This window comes from Aethalodelphis obliquidens, unplaced genomic scaffold (genome assembly GCF_003676395.1).
Source record: "Aethalodelphis obliquidens isolate GAN/ISIS:26980383/991018 unplaced genomic scaffold, ASM367639v1 scaffold100, whole genome shotgun sequence".
In the NCBI taxonomy this organism is placed as follows: domain Eukaryota; kingdom Metazoa; phylum Chordata; class Mammalia; order Artiodactyla; family Delphinidae; genus Aethalodelphis; species Aethalodelphis obliquidens.
In genome coordinates this window covers 3,411,506-3,427,826 of record NW_020838044.1, presented here as the reverse complement: position 1 = coordinate 3,427,826, position 16,321 = coordinate 3,411,506, and the positions used below count along the sequence as shown (strand labels likewise).

Here is a 16,321-nt window from a genome sequence, read left to right as displayed (position 1 = left end):
TGGGGACTAGGGTTACCAAATTGAAGTTAAAGCCAATATAATTTTATTTTAGGGTCACAGAGACCTACTGCAGGTGGCACATGTTCTTCCGTCCACATGCCACCCCTAACTATGCTGCTACTCTTCACAGCTTCCAAGAGTCATTGCACCTTTTTAGGTAGTTTACGACAGTGGTTCCTAAGCCTAGTTGTAACTCAAAAGGTTTAACAAGGACTGGAATCCTGGGGAGCTTATGAAAATATGAGGCCCCATCTCAAACCTACCAAATATCTCTAGCAATAGGACCTGGGAACCTGTATTTTTTAAAATTCTTCAGATAATTTTGATACCTAACCAGGTATCAAAATCATATATAATATGATCACAAGAAGAATTAGGACCAGCTGAGGTTTACTATAAACATACCCTTGATATGATGCGGATGGTTATCTAGAGCTGAAGGAAGAGCACACCAAATACCTGAACGTCTTCCAGATTTCGTTTACACTGAAAAAGATTCTAGAATCTCAGTTTGTAGCTTCAGCCCACTAAAACCTAGTGTGGTGTAGGAGAGAACAATGGATTAGGATTCAGAAGATCTGGATTCTAGTCCCCATTTGGAAAAGGAGTAACTGTTGTGACACTGGTATGCCATTGAGCTTCTCCAGACCTCAATTTCCACTGTAGGTAATTAACATTTGCTCTGTCTATCTAATATAATAAGACAATGAGGTAACTTTAGTTAATTATCCCTCCTTCTTTTTCCTTTGTCCTAGCTTGCAACATTTGATCCGTCCTAGCATCTTCCTGTATGTACTTCTCTACCCCAGATGCTGGAGAAGTTGCTAGCAAGCAAAGGCAGTGAGAAACTTCCCCTTCCTGCTACATTCTAGCAAAGAAATGAAAGGTTTCACAGTCATTGCTAATCAAGATTACATGGAATTGATGAAATCATTAAAAGTGCAAGGAAGAGTTCTGGTTGCCAGGCAAGGCAGCACAGCTATTGTGTATCCATGATTATGGAAACAGGGTATAAATAAAAATCAATAGTAAGATACCTCATTTTAGTCAATAGCTTAAACCTTTTCCACTTGTCTCCCTCTTCATTCAAGCAACTGAACTATATACAATGGAAACAGATCTGGTTTATAGTTACTGAGGACACCTGGTTTTCAATTCAAACTGTTGTACAGATACTGAGTAGCCAGAAAAGGAGAGTGCAAATTTTCAATAATTGCCTAGAGAGGCCCAAGCCTCTCTCATTAAAAATCTGGGGGAAGGGTTTGAGATTCCTAGACCAGGTGACTATTAAACCCCCCTGGACTTTTAAGATTATGATTCTGTTTTCTCAAAGGGAAAAAAAGATTTATAATCTCAAGGGTGACACAACCACAACCAAAAAAATCTACCAAGAGGGAAAATGAACATAGCACTCCTGTGTTTTGTTTTGTTTTGTTTTTCTTTGCGGTACGTGGGCCTCTCACTGTTGTGGCCTCTCCCGTTGCAGAGCACAGGCTCCGGATGCGCAGGCTCAGAGGCCATGGCTCACGGGCCCAGCCGCTCCGTGGCATGCGGGACCCTCCCGGTCCGGGGCACGAACCCGTTGTCTCCTGCATCGGCAGGCAGACTCTCAACCACTGCACCACCAGGGAGGCCCAGCACTCCTGTGTTTTAAGTTAAACAGTTTTATACAAAATAGAAAGGTCACAGGACACATAATGATGATGTAGCTGACTGAATTTCCTCATTTATTAAAGAACAGAAATAAATTTTGCTTAAAAATTTTAAAAACGACATTAAAACTTAGTTTATCTTTCCACTGAATAAAACTGAGAAGACTGGCTTTCAGATCATATATTTATTTAAAAAAATAAATGGATCGACAAAGTTACCACATTATTATGCATGCTAACAGGATTTCCCAAGCCCATGAGATACCATTTCTTGAGCAATAAAAAAAATGACTTCCTCAATAATGTAAAGATAGGAAACCTTTCAATCCAAATTCAAGATCTTGATCACTAGGTTCCACCTCACAAGATATATCTGTGCCACAAGCTGAGCTCCTCAGTAAAGAAAGCTTGAGAAGATACTAAACAAGGACGTCACTAAAAGATGATGATTTGTTAAAATTATAAAGCAACCATCTTTTGGCCTGCAAATATTCTACATTAGAAATCTCCACCACTGGGGATCTGCTCCCCATGACAATTTTACTATGAATCCAGGATAATTACAAACACATGGCATTTTTTTCTTGCATGCTTTCTTGGGCCAACCCTGTTTGACAACATGTACAATTTACGGGATGGAACTTGAAACTCCCATTCTCACACAGGGATAGTTAAGGAGTGTTACCAATAACAAAGAATAAAAGTTATATATAACGTTGGTTACTATAAATTATATTTGTTCTTAACCACCCCATTCTCCTTAATATGTTCAGATTCTTTCGGGCAGAAAACATGAGTTTCCTATAACATCAATTACATCATTAATGATGATTAGAATGAGCTGTAGAGACCTTGATTCTGAAGACATGTATATGCAGGTGAGACGCAATCTGATTGCAAACACTGACACAGTAGCGAATCAAATCAAAGAAAGAGAAGACCTAAAAAAAAAAAAAAAAGATACTATTAGATTCTCAGGAATCTGCTTAGGCCATCCCTAAGATTCCTGAAAGCCAAGAGGAGAGGCTTCTTTCTTCTTTTATTTTGAAATTTACCTTCAATTCCATAAAATTTAATAACTCAATTTCCTCAAAGATTCTTCCTTTACACCAAGGAGCAACAAACTTAGTGAATATTTTAGGCTTTGTGGACCATACTCTCTTTGTCACAACTGCTCAACTCTGCCACTGTAGCATGAAAGCAGCCACAGACAATACATAAATGAATGGCCATGACTGTGTTCCAATAAAACTATTTACAAAAACTGGCCATTGGCCCACAAGCTGTAGTCTGCCAACTCCTGCTTTACAGTTAGAAATATGGAATTTATGAGCCAGGATGTAGGCAGGACTAATAAGAATAATACAAAAAATGATCAAAGATGAAGCCATGAGGAACTCCCACGAAGTCCCATAAATGTGGTTTTCTAGTATTCTAAATCATTACAATTATACGATCTGTCTCTCAGGACTGGCCCACTGAAACAGAAAACAAGTACCCTTCAAATCATGAAATAGAACACAGTACAAAACTTACCAGGGCTATCCAAAGTACAATATATTCATCAATAAAGCTGTTAAAATACTGGTCCAGAAACAAAAGTGCTGGACCTATGAATGCTGTGTCATGCAAATGCATTTCACTTTTAGTCATGTGTGCCACCTATGAATAAAGAGAATCGGTGATGTAGGCAGGCATTTCCATATTAAAGCAATTGTGAGCTACACAGTAAATCAGTTTTGTGATCAAATATCAAGTTTCAAGAATTCTTTAGCAATATCTGTTGAACTTTCAAAACTAAAACAACAACAAAAAGTGGGTGTGAGAGCTATACACCGAAGGTATATACCATGCCAACTAAGTCCCCCTAAATATGCTTTTCACAAGGAGCCTTGAGTGTACAGAATGAGAATGAAGAATGAGAATGAAGAATGTGGATAGAAAGAAGAGTCGTAGAGGTTTAAGGAGCTTCTGGTAATCTCAAATTGTAGCTTCATGTAAGAGTAAAAATGGCTCCCATATTGACATCAAGAGATTTTGATTAGAGGACAGCAAACTCTAGAACTGCTTAGGAAATTATGAAATGAAAACTATGGCCATAAAACCAAAATAAGATGAAAGTTAAAAAGAAAACAGACAAAAACTCTGGTGCTTACCACAAGCTTATTGGTGATTTTGGCAGATACAAAACCAAATGTCAATATATAAAGACAGGGATGCTTTTCAAAAAGCTGAACTGCTGATTTCTTGTAGATCATTGCAGCTAATGTAATTACTGATCCAATATGGAGAAAAGGAGAAAGGACACTTGTTCCCTGTACAGAGTAAAGAGAAGTGAGGAGTTAGTGGTATTCTATACCGATTTGCTTGATGGAAGACAGATCAACTTGAACTTCTAAGAACCTCACGGTGTCTGAGAGCCAGCAGCTTTTATAACTGAATACCAGAACAGCTAAGGAAAAGCAGCAGCATGGATTAGTTAGGCACAAACTGAGGATTTTACTTAAGAGGGCAGACATTTTACAAAGCAGATCGCACTTAAAAAAAAAAATATATATATATATATATATATGTGTGTATAAAAGTGTGTGTCTGCATGCACAAAAAATATGCAAATAAAAGCATATAAATGTATACATGTGTAAATAAAACTGAGACGTTTCAGGGTTTTTTTTAAGACTACGTGGAAACTCTCAATTAACAATGATTTTAATTAATTCAAATAACAATTCAAATGAAAAACAAAGTGACTACAAAACTAAGTCCTAGCACAATCACTGGAAATCTTAAGAAATACTTACTGCTATCGTTGATCCATTTTTTCCAACACCACCTGTGAAGATTACACGGAAGTAATTTGTACAGGAAAATATGGTCCCTGCTACAGTACAAAGCGCAGGAAAAATTTTCATTTGAATATTCAGCACTGGAATCTTTAATGGGTAGAGAGAGAAAACAATTATTATATATATATAAATCAAAATAAGAAAACAAAGCAAACATTTGATTCATATTTCTGATATATTCTCCATTCCTTCTAGTTTAGTAAATACTTAAATTGATGGAAGTTTCCCTAACCTTTCCATTATAAACAATATAAAGTCTCAAGAAATGAGAGACTACATAAAAATTAATCTGACTTCTGATACCAACTTACAAAAAAATAACTGATCCAACTTTATTAGCTCGTGTCATAGCTAAATAAGGTTCACCTAATGCATCCCAGAAATCTGGCAATAATGAACCAGGCTATCTTCAGGCCTTTTAATAAAAGAAGTGTACTTTTCCTTTATCTTTGTGCATTTTTTGAACTCTACTGCTAAATCTGTAATCCGTTACTAATTGTTATGAGAGAAAGCATGGAGCATAAAGGACTAGAAATATTTGCAACTAGATTTAAAAAATCTGCAAACTAGAGAATTCCCAATTCCAAACTGTTAGAATACAGCCAGCTAGTAAAAGTAGAAAGCAACTAAGAAGGCATTCATATTCAAGGAGCTTTTGTAATCTCAAATTGTAGCTTCACGTAAGAGTAAAAACAGCTCCCATGTTGATGTCAAGAGATTCTGATTGGAGCATAGCAAACTCAGGGACAGGACGAAAAATATGTGAAGCACACCCAAGCAGGTACAGCTCTATAATTGTGAATCCGAAACTTTAACATATGTTTACTTTTCAGAAGACGTAAATAAGAAATTTTTACAGTATACTGAAAATATGAATTGATTTACCTAAAGTAAGGGGGGCTGAGTGCTTTGAGATCACGTATCTAACCTTGTGAACACAATATACCTCATTTAAAATTAAATACACTTGTATAATACTAAATCCTAAAAATCATTTAAGATTTTCTTTCTTTCTGCACATCTCTTTTTAGCTTTTCTGAAGTCTCCAATTTTGTCCAATATGGACTGAAAAGAAAGGAATAGTAAAATGATAGATTCTATTAAGTGAAACAAATGACTCTAGGAATAAGATTCCAAAAGCCCACAGTAGTTTAATAGGCAATGAGTTCTTACAATGAAGACATTTTAATCAGGGCTGTCTACACTTTTTAGGGATGCCATCTGCTTACACTTTTAAAATCAAATAAGAATGTGATACTTCTTATTTTTTGTATGTATAAAACCCTGGTAAAATTGATAGATATAAAATTTAATGTTTAGCTACTCTATTTCTTTAAAACTCTCAAGAACTCAGTTTATTTACACAACTCTATGACCTCTTGCAAAACTGCAGTCTAAAAAAACAGGGAAATCAACAATTCAAATTTCAAGTTGTACTGTGGCAGTGTTTAATTTTCTAAAATGAAATAAGTCAACTTAAAAATTAAGCCCAGAACTTCACGGAGCATCTTAAATTGTCTCCTTCCTTCTCTAACTGATCTCCAAACCCTACAGTCCAAACTCAGAGCTTGTTTTCAATAAAGGAGAAAATCAACACCATGGTTGCTTTGAACTCCAAGAGATTTTTTTGCTCCAGTTCAGAAAACTAAGGATATTACAATCTAAGTCTGATGCACCTGGCTGAAATTCAATATTCTGTCTAGTTTCCTTTTCCCTCCAAAGACAAAGGACCTGTCTGGCAAAGGAGGAAATACTACACTCACTTAGATTTCAAAAGAAGTGAAGCATTAATCCATTACAGGGGCATGCCTGTATTAAGGCCAGGGCACTAAACAAGTGCCAACTCTAGTGTAGCAGTAATCTGTGCCACAATTGAACTGCATTGCATCACAAATGTGTTTAAAATTTGGTGAAAATGCTTTAGGATCATGGAAATTTTTGCTCTCTGAAAGAACAAAGGATAAACAGCAACATTACGAAAGCCAGGCAAATTAGTAAATGGCTTGGACCACAAACCAAGTAAGCAAGCTATAGACGTAGGGGCAAAGAATCATAAACATTCTTAGGGCCCTCTTCACTTCTGTCATATATGATAGCTACATACACCAAAACATAAGCTCCTGAATGTAGGTTTATGTTTGAATTGATTTTTAGAACCCTGGATATTGTAGGTGCTCAGTAGAAACTTATCAAATAGATTAAGATGTTCTCCCTTTCTCTCTCTACGTAGAATGTCTTTTTTTGAAATACTACCGTATTTCAAAATACGTGACACACCTTGCCGTCACGTTAAAAAGAAAAAAGGAAGTTAGCTACAACAAAATGAGGCAACATGAAGGGAAAGCGGAAGTCAGAGGAACCCCAAGTCTCACCAGGTGATCACTTAAAAATCAGCACTGATCAATCACTGTTAAAAAGTATTAAAATTATTGCCATTTTCACCTCACACTCAAGATCAAGGAGGGTGGACACATTGTCCTTCCCAATCTTTCTTTCTGTCCTCATCCTCCTGGAACATATCCAGGGTGATCAAAGTGCATCCACTCTATAGAAACAGCCAGAAAGCTGTACTAAAAACACTTTTATCTCAGGCCTACCCAGAATGCCAATGGTCTTTGAGACTGGGAAGAATAAGAACTCCCTTGGGTCATGGTGTCTGCTCTACAGCTAGGGTAAAATCCTCTGGATTCATGCCATAAAATTATGTAGCCAAATAATATCAGTTTAATGTAGTTCATTTTTCAGAGATTAAAAAAAATCTTAAATTCTCAGGTGTACCAGATTAAATGGACACAGATATTGGTTTAATCGTTTGGATTAATGCAGAGTATCAGTTACTAAGCTGTTAGACAAGTTTTCTTATGAGCATAAAAAAATATTCTTACAGGCTTTGTAAATTTCAGCAGAAACAGAAAGTATCATTTTGAGATTAGATACTTCCTTCCAAAGAATGTGGGAATGCCTGTTTATAATGTCTGATTTAGTTAAGTATAAAGCCACTACTTAAGTCTTTTAGTTTAAGAATGAGATACAAATAAATTACACTATATAGCAAGTCTTCAGTTCTACCTAATGAATTCTGAAACTTCACCTGTAGTAACACCCACCATTTGCCTTAACTGGATTCCAGAAGGTGTCTCCTGGTTTATTACACGTTTAATCTACTACTACTTTTTTTTTTTTTTTATTTTTATCTTTGGCTGCATTGGGTCTTTGTTGCTGCACATGGTCTTTCTCTAGTTGTGGCGAGCGGGGGCTACTTTGTTGTGGTGCGTGGGCTTCTCATTGCAGTGGCTTCTCTTGTTGTGGAGCATAAGCTCTAGGCACGCTGGCTTCAGTAGTTGCAGCACATGGGCCCTAGAACACGTGGGCTTCAGTAGCTGCAGCACACAGGCTCAGTAGTTGTGGCTTGCGGGCTCTAGAGCACAAGCTCAGTAGTTACGGCGCACGGGCTTAGTTGCTCTGTGGCATGTGGGATCTTCCCGGACCAGGGATCAAACCTGTGTCCCCTGCATTGGCAGGTGGATTCTTAACCACTGCGCCATCAGGGAAGTCCTCAGCTACTACTTTTAAAAGAATCAAATGTCAGTGAAAGTAACTGTGAGGGGATTTTATGGGTCCTTTCCAAAGTGATGACATTCTTTTTTTAAAGAGTTATATATATGATAGAAGATAGTTCCAAGACATCCCAAAAGGATATATTCTTTTAGGGAAGCAATACACAAAAAAAGTCTTGTTTTTTGCAATGTGTAAACCATATACTAACTTTTGTGCATGAAAATAATTTCTTTCCGTAAAAAAGGGCGGGGGAACCAAAACACAAACCATGCACACACAAAAAACCCAACCAACCAAAACCAACAAAAACTAACTACAACCTTTGGTAAAAAAAACATCTCTGGGCTTCCCTGGTGGTACAGTGGTTGAGAGTCCGCCTGCCGATGCGGGGGACACGGGTTCGTGCCCCGGTCCGGGAAGATCCCGCATGCCGCGGAGCGGCTGGGCCCGTGAGCCATGGCTGCTGAGCCTGCGCATCCGGAGCCTGTGCTCTGCAACTGGAGAGGCCACAACAGTGAGAGGCCCGCGTACCGCAAAAACAAAACACAAAAAACAAAACTCTTTGAATTAAAAAAAAAGGCAAGAAATGGGTAATCAGTAAGCAGTAGATAGAAATCACTTACCTTTGCAAAACAGCTGATTTTCTAAAATCAGCTTTAAGAAGACATTTGCACTGTTTTTGTTTGTTTTTACTATAAAGTTGCTTTCTTAAGTATCAGTAAAAGTCTTCTAATGAGGATTTGGAAGGCAATTTCCATTTCATGGCCTCAACCTCAAAAGAGATAAAAATTTCACAGCTAGGCCCTAAATATCTTCTCTCCATTTTGGCACACAAATAAATCAGAGCACTGCACGTAGTAGTCCTTCCTGAACGAACACAATGCAATTCAAAACAGCATATTCAGCAATGAGCCCACAGGGCCAAGGATAAAGAAAAAAAGAAATACAGTGGTTTGAAGTCAATTATGGGAATCTGTACTGAAATCTGCTCAAAGAACCCAGAGTATTTCTCTAAGCCTCCGAATATCACCAGAAAAGTCCAGTCCTTTCCTTTTATTTTAATGATGGTAACAGTAGAACCAACGATGCTAATAATAAGACAGTGGCCCGTGAATCTCTTTCCCTACTGCAACCTCCATTTCAGTCTTGGATCTGAGAGTTCCTCAGATTACTTTTTAAAAACATATAATAAAAAAGAATGATTATATTATCTTAATTGCCAATAAAGATAGGATAAAATATGTGATCCTTTTAAAAGAAAAAAAAATTACATGTTATGTACATGTATAGATTGTGTATATAAATTCTAATAAAGAAAGGTGACAAGTTTACCTGAAGCAAATTTGCTACCAGGCACCACCTAAAAATTATGGATATGTGTATAGCCTGCATGAATACATAACTGCACTGAAAACAATGCTTTCTGTACCTCCATGCTGATACAGATAATTAGGGATATATACCTGATGCTGACTTGATTTTGGATGATTAAGCCAGAAATCCCATTTTTTTTGTTACTGATATGCTGAAACATTAAAGGTAATTTATATGTGTGTAAGATATGCAAAATAATTTTGGAGGGGGAGAGATCTTGGTATAAAACACAAAGCCTATGAAAATAATAATCAATATAGTGAAGAAATTTAAAAAAAATTAAGTGGGAGGTAGGCTTTAGGCTTTATTACCTAGTTTCAGGAAAAGAAAATCTTTCCTTTCCTTCTTCTACAGCCAAATTGTTTAAAACTATTAACTATTTAATAGTTTTATAGCTATTTATAACTGCTAACTATTTAACCTACACAAGAGCAAAAGTAGTAACATTCTAGTGAAATCCAAGATCTATAGATATAGATCTATATGTATACAGTGTGTATGTATCTATAGACCTCAGATGTCACTAGAGACAGTATTGACTTTTGAGACTAATGTGTAAAAAAAGATGTGATTTTGAATGATATTATGTACATGAATGAACAGTTTCAGAATTTTCCTGGTTGACTATGGATTTTCTTTATTCCTTCATCTTCTCTCTCCTCACAACACTATCCTCCCAACAAAAGGCATTAAACAATTTCTGGTAATAGATACTTAGGGAAGCATGTTAATTACACTTCCTTAAGTATCTAATTTACCATCATAAAGTGAGTTAGGTAAGGGAAAAATCTTGCTCAGTAAATTTCCCTTATACTTTAAAATTAATCTGATTTTTATGAACTGTGTTTGTTTAGGAGTAGCAAACATGCCAACTGTAAGAGCAGCAACAACTTCTATTGAGGGCTCATTATTTGATAGGCACTGGTCTGAGTGCTTTACACATACTCATTTAATACACAAAATAACCTTATAAGACAGGTACTATTATTGTCTTCATTTTACAGAGAAGAAAACTAAGCCACAAGAGTTGAATAACAGATCAAGTTCATACAGTAGGCAGTGGAGCCAGGATCAAACTCAGGCAGTCTGGTTCCTGAGACTGTGTTCTTGGCCCCCGTATTATATATATTATATTCGCTCTTTCAGAAGTTTGTGGAAAAGAACTTGTGTTTGTAGGGGTGACTGTATTTCAAGTCAAGTTGAAAATCAAGGTCCTGGCTTGTGAAAACAATCCTAAGGCACTGATTTCAATAAGCACTTATTCTGTTCTGGGGCCAGAGTTAATTTACTACCAAGATTTGTTACTCAGCTTTAAGCATATAACGGAGAAATTAGTAGACTCATGTAGCTCAGAAAGAGAATAAAATATTTGGTTTAATCTTGTCATTGGTTAACTTGATACACTACCTGCTGTTTCCTCAACTGTAAAATAGGACGACAAATAATAATTCTGATAGCCTTCAAAAATAACCCTGAAATGGACCTACTGTACAACATAACCCCAAGTAGTAAAATTCACTATGCCCTAAAGAGAAGTTTGTGTCCTATCATTGCTGTGACTTTTTGTTTCCAGAAAGAATAAAATAATTTTACATATCATCCTTTAACTGGATTATACTATATTAGAAAAACACAAGCAAAAGACAACATGCATTATATGGGATACACAATGTGCAGAGTTACCATAGATTGCCAAAAAGGTGGTCCTCCAATCACTGCCAGCAAATGCATGATTATTATGAAGATTTGCACTTCAGTCACATCAATTCTGATTAGGTACAAAAAAATCCAAAAAAGCAGAATTACTCAAAACAATTTCAGGTTAATTACTTGCAAGCTTAGCAGCATTCCTCTATCATGCACAATAGAAAAAAATCTCAAATATTGAGGAAAGGGGAGAAGGAGGTGTCAAAAATTTGTTATGAGCAAAATCAAATAAAATCCAGAGCGTTTTAATTTCATTTGATGAATTTCACAGAGCAATAAAAACCCCTCCTTTCTAAAGAAAATTTCTGACTCATTGAAGTTGGGCTGAAACTACAGCTTAACCTTTCTCACCAGAAAAAAAAAAAAAAAAGAAAAGAAAAGAAAAGAAAATTTTAAGTGTGTGTGTATTAAATTTTGAATGTCAAGCAGAGGATTGCATTGTACTGCTATATAATATGAGATCTTCAAATAAGTGCTTTGTAGCATCAAATGGAAGAAATGGCGAGCTTTTACTAAAGTAACATAAATCTCTGATACCTTGGCAAAACTTACTGCCCTTTAGATATATTCATTTAATGCCTTCCATGATGTGGGTGTGAAAAAAAAAATTCACCCAATTCTCAATCAAATTCTTATGCTTATTAGGTCAACTACTCTAAGACGTCTAGAAAGAAGATACTGAAAGCAGCCAAGAATTAGCTTTGAGGTTGCTGAAAATGATCTTATAGTCAAGAAGAGACAAACCTGGTACAAAAACAGGGCAGTAGAAATTAGAAGCCTGAAAGTCTGAAAAAAGAATATGGGCATATTCTGAAGACTGAGGAGCAAAGCAAAAACTGGTGTTCCTTTCCCTCTGTAAACTAGCACTTTTTATAATCTTGAGATTGTCATTCTCAGATTACTGGATCCAAATGCCTTTTAATTTTTTTACTGATTTACGCTACAGATATGCTTGCACAAAATGTCTGTACAAGGTTATTTATTACAGCATTATTAATAGTTGCAAAACTTTAAAAATATCTCTCAATGAGGGAGTAGTTACAGAAATTATGGTACTTCCATACAGTGAACTATTGGGTAGCTTTTAAAAAAAGAGTGGGGTAGCTCTCTAGTGGTGACATGGAAAAATATCAAAGTTATATTGGGTGAAGAAAAATGCTGCAGAATGTGTATATGAACTTTTTGCATAAAAAAAGAAGAAAAATAATATTACATTTTAATTTTTGCTGATAATTACATAACAAATTTCTGGAAAGATACATTACAAACTAAGAACAGTGGGTACCTATTGGAGAGGATAGTGTGGGAACTGGACAGCTGGAGATGAGGATGAGAAGGAGACTATTCACTGCACACCTTTTTTATAATGTTAGTTTTTAAACAAAGTGAATAATTTATCTATTAAGAAGGTAAACTTAAAAAAAAATTCAGTCTAAGAAAACTGATAGCAACAACAGCAAGGGGGTTCAAATCCCAGAGCAGAATAGAGCCCCCGTTTCTAAAATTGATACTTCAAGCAGACAATCTATCATGTGAGCTTAAGACATGTAAGTTTTATGCTCATAATAAATAACCAGATTGAGACCAATCTCTCACAACTAAAAAAAATTATCTTTGATTGCTCAAGAATGTTTTTTAAATAGAAGCATATTAAGCTGCAAACATATAGTGATGTAGTTATCTTGATATACACATTTATTGAAAAAAAAATGGACTGAATTAGGCTCAAAAGAATCTGTAGAGCTGACCTGGTGAGTGATGTTGCCAATAAGGGGAATTACACTCAGTAGCAGACTCAGGAGACTAAGCAGGTGTCAAAGATGATCGACTCTGTCTTGGGTGGAGGAGGGTAGACATCTTACAACATTTTGCTGGATATGTGAAGTAGCCTTTTGGGAGGGGAAGGGCCAGAAGTATAGAATTACAAAATAAAAATGGAGGGAACCTCATGCAATTAATCTTTGTACCTTGGATGAATGTAAGTAAAAGAGATTAGGAAACATGAAAGATCTTTACAAAGCCCAAACTGGGATTCCTGGGAAATTTTTATGGATTAGCCTGTTTGGAAATTTTGGAAGACAGAATTCTGTAAACCGTTCAGATATTATCACTGAATTTAGATCAACAATGTCTTAATGTTAGGAGGGAGAGTCAGGGAAAACTTACTTACCAGTTGGTAGTTAGTTAAGAACATTTTTTCCTGTGTGATTATCTGATTTAGCGGAATACTCTGTACTCCAGGATAAAGCCCTCCTGCTCTGAATCATGAGAATTGCCTATCACCACTTCTAGATGTGTGGCTCTAATCTTGACTGTCAATGAAAAAACGCGCAGTGCGAGGCCATCCCGAAAGAGAGAAACTAAGCAAGCTAAGTGGGACAGGTGGCAGAAATGATTAACAGTGAACAAGAGTTAATGATTCTGTTTAGAAGAGAAGTGGTTACCTGACAGTCCATTTTTCCACCCTTCCACTAAGAAGTCTCTCAATATGGGTTGAATTTACTGTAACACATATTAGGAGGGGGCTCATTTTATGCTTTTTGGCTATGCAGGAAAGACATAATTATCTAGAGAATATTATATAAGGCAGGAATTTGGCATTTCTGTAGTCACTTGTTATTTCCAAAATAATAACATGGGTGATAATATTTCCAAGTGTTGAAACTATTTCTCTAAAACAAAAACAAACAAAAAAAACAACCTCCACAACTACACCAAAAATAAGCCCTTCAAGGGACAAGGGCTATGTGGTAGAAAACCACCTAAAACACCAGAGTGACTTTTTAAAAAAGACATGGGAAAACAAATCTTTTAACTATAGCATTAGATTTTCACAGCCTAAAAGTTTCAGAGGGGGGAAATTAGACGATAATAAACATAATTTTCTATAACCATGAAAGTATTTAAATATCTTGACTTGTATTGCTTAAATAATTTCTTATTTCTACTTTATTTTAGTATAGGTTTTGTCAAAGGACAAAAAGAACTTTCCCAACTGCTGTGGATAATCCATGAGTACTCTGGTCAGAACACACTTAAATTACTACAACAAGCCAGCAACAAACAACCCATTCTAATGGTTGTCACAGAAGAAAGGTGGAGAAAAGCAAACCAGTTGTGCAGATTGAGCTCTCCCATCTTTCTGACAGGGGAGCTGTAAGTGTGGCAGTCCACAGTGAAAATAACCTTCAACACTCATAACAAATCCCTTGGGCCCATCACTCCTTACAGCATCCTAATGGTCAACTAAATAAGAGGTAAAGATATCAAGGCGTCCTAAATAAATATGAGTCATTTTAACTTCAACTTGTTTAACTAAAAAGAAATAGAAGCTTTCTAGTTGGAGTGCGGATCCTAGGGAGGCTTCATCACCAGAGAAAGACAGCTTAAAAAGTTCCCTGATCAGGACAGCTATTTCATGAGAAGTACAGCTTTTAAAAGTGATTAAGGGGTGCAACAACTCCAAACCATCTAAGTTAACTAACTATAAAGAAAATTTCTATTTTGAATGTCTCATTTTTATTTCTTAGTGTTCAGAGAGATTCCTAACAAATGAATTTGGTTTGAATTCCAACAAGACTCAGCATTAACTGAGGAATGTGAAGGGATTTAATTGACATTCTGTGAGCGTTGATAAGCATGTTAATCGTCATTTCCTAGCATTTTCAATATCAGAAATAAGACAATTTAATCTAGTTTTCATCTACATATGGCATATGCATTTCAAAGATATACTTGCAGTTAATTTGGAAACATAATTTTTTAAATTAAACTATACTTGCAGTTAATTTGGAAACACAATTTTTTAAATTAAACTATACATAATAAATATAATTTCGTTGTAACTGGGTTGGCTACCAGCTTGGTTTTAATAGAGAATACGCACTAGGGCTAGATTCGCAATGTCATAGAAATTCTGATTTGTACAATTTGACTTGTTAGCTACTATTTTAAAAGAAGCATTTTGCTTAGAAAGTCATTGAAGGGGGCTGGAGTCCTAGTCAAGGATTAGATTGCTGTTAACTACAGATTTGCAATTATTTGTAAATGGATCTGATGTTCTAGGGAACTTATACATAAGCAGAATATGGTACTCATTATATATCTTACCAGGGTGGGTGAAGTACTAGTAGACCGGAATGAAGATTGACCTAGAAATTCAACATACTGCCTTCCAATATTTTACTTTCTACCCTTCATAAGGGGCAAACTGCGCATGACAAGCTTAATGTTACTAACATTAACTATACAGCTGAGTGACAACTACGAGTATTTTAAAGTCAAGTGTTATACATAGAGAAAGTCTAAGCATCTATTTTTGAGATAAGCTGAATTATTTAAAACAGTATTATCTACCACATGAGTGACTATACAGATCTTTAGACTATCTGAGAAGACTAAAATAAAACAACAACCCACCCAGTGACTTTGAATAAGAGAAAAACAGGCAAAAGCTAGAATAGAACAAGTCCTCTAAGAGGAACTAAAGTTTAGGTCTCAAATTTAAGGGGGCAGCCTATCCTTATCACCTTTGGCAACAGAAAAATTAGAAGACAGTCCTCTCACCTCATTTAGTAGTAATCTCAAGAGTTAAATAAAGGGATCATGGACATATTCTTCCTCTCAAAATAGCACAATCAATTTTGAAAGAAATCTGGAAATTATTGGGAATTACTAACACAGGTCTTAAAATGTAACAATAATGATAATAAACACTATGACAAGCACTGTAGTCAGCACATAACATGTTTTACTCTTTTAATCTTTACAACTATCCTAGGAGGTAGGAAATATTACCACCATTTTATAGATGAGGAAATCTGGTCAGATAGGGTAAGTGACTTTTCAAAGGTTACAGAAATGGTAAGTGGCAGAGCCTTGAAAGGAATTAGTGTTGTTCCTACACAGTGCTAAAACTCTTCTAATTTTTAGTCTGCTAATCAGCTGGGACAAACATTTGTCATACGTTTTTAACTTGTTATCACTAAGATGTCTGTATGTTTCAGGATGAAGGTTCTTGCATTCTAACACAGTTTTCCCTAAAATGGCAGAATACCACAGGCAATAGCTAACACAGGAAGTTTAGATGCTAATAAATTAAAATAATTTGGAGACAAATTACAAAGAACAACTCTTTCTGAAGCTTATATTTTCCTCTGACTTTGTAAAGAAAAAAGAAAGTAC

The 16,321-nt window shown here is 35.9% G+C and overlaps 1 protein-coding gene across 3 annotated transcripts in view; it reads right to left on the bottom strand.

Annotated features, from left to right (window-relative positions):
- Positions 1 to 1,698: 1,698 nt before the first annotated feature.
- The window catches only part of CEPT1 (choline/ethanolamine phosphotransferase 1), a 36,168-nt gene continuing 21,545 nt past the window's right edge, over positions 1,699 to 16,321 (bottom strand). For all 3 annotated transcript variants that reach the window (XM_027096270.1, XM_027096269.1, XM_027096272.1), the window contains exons 5-9: positions 11,114 to 11,198; positions 4,454 to 4,585; positions 3,809 to 3,967; positions 3,189 to 3,314; positions 1,699 to 2,593 (exon numbers count right to left, since the gene is read on the bottom strand). In XM_027096270.1, coding sequence (XP_026952071.1) covers positions 2,474 to 2,593; positions 3,189 to 3,314; positions 3,809 to 3,967; positions 4,454 to 4,585; positions 11,114 to 11,198 — 622 coding nt within the window. In that variant the 3' untranslated portion in view covers positions 1,699 to 2,473. The remainder of the gene's footprint in view (positions 2,594 to 3,188; positions 3,315 to 3,808; positions 3,968 to 4,453; positions 4,586 to 11,113; positions 11,199 to 16,321) is intronic.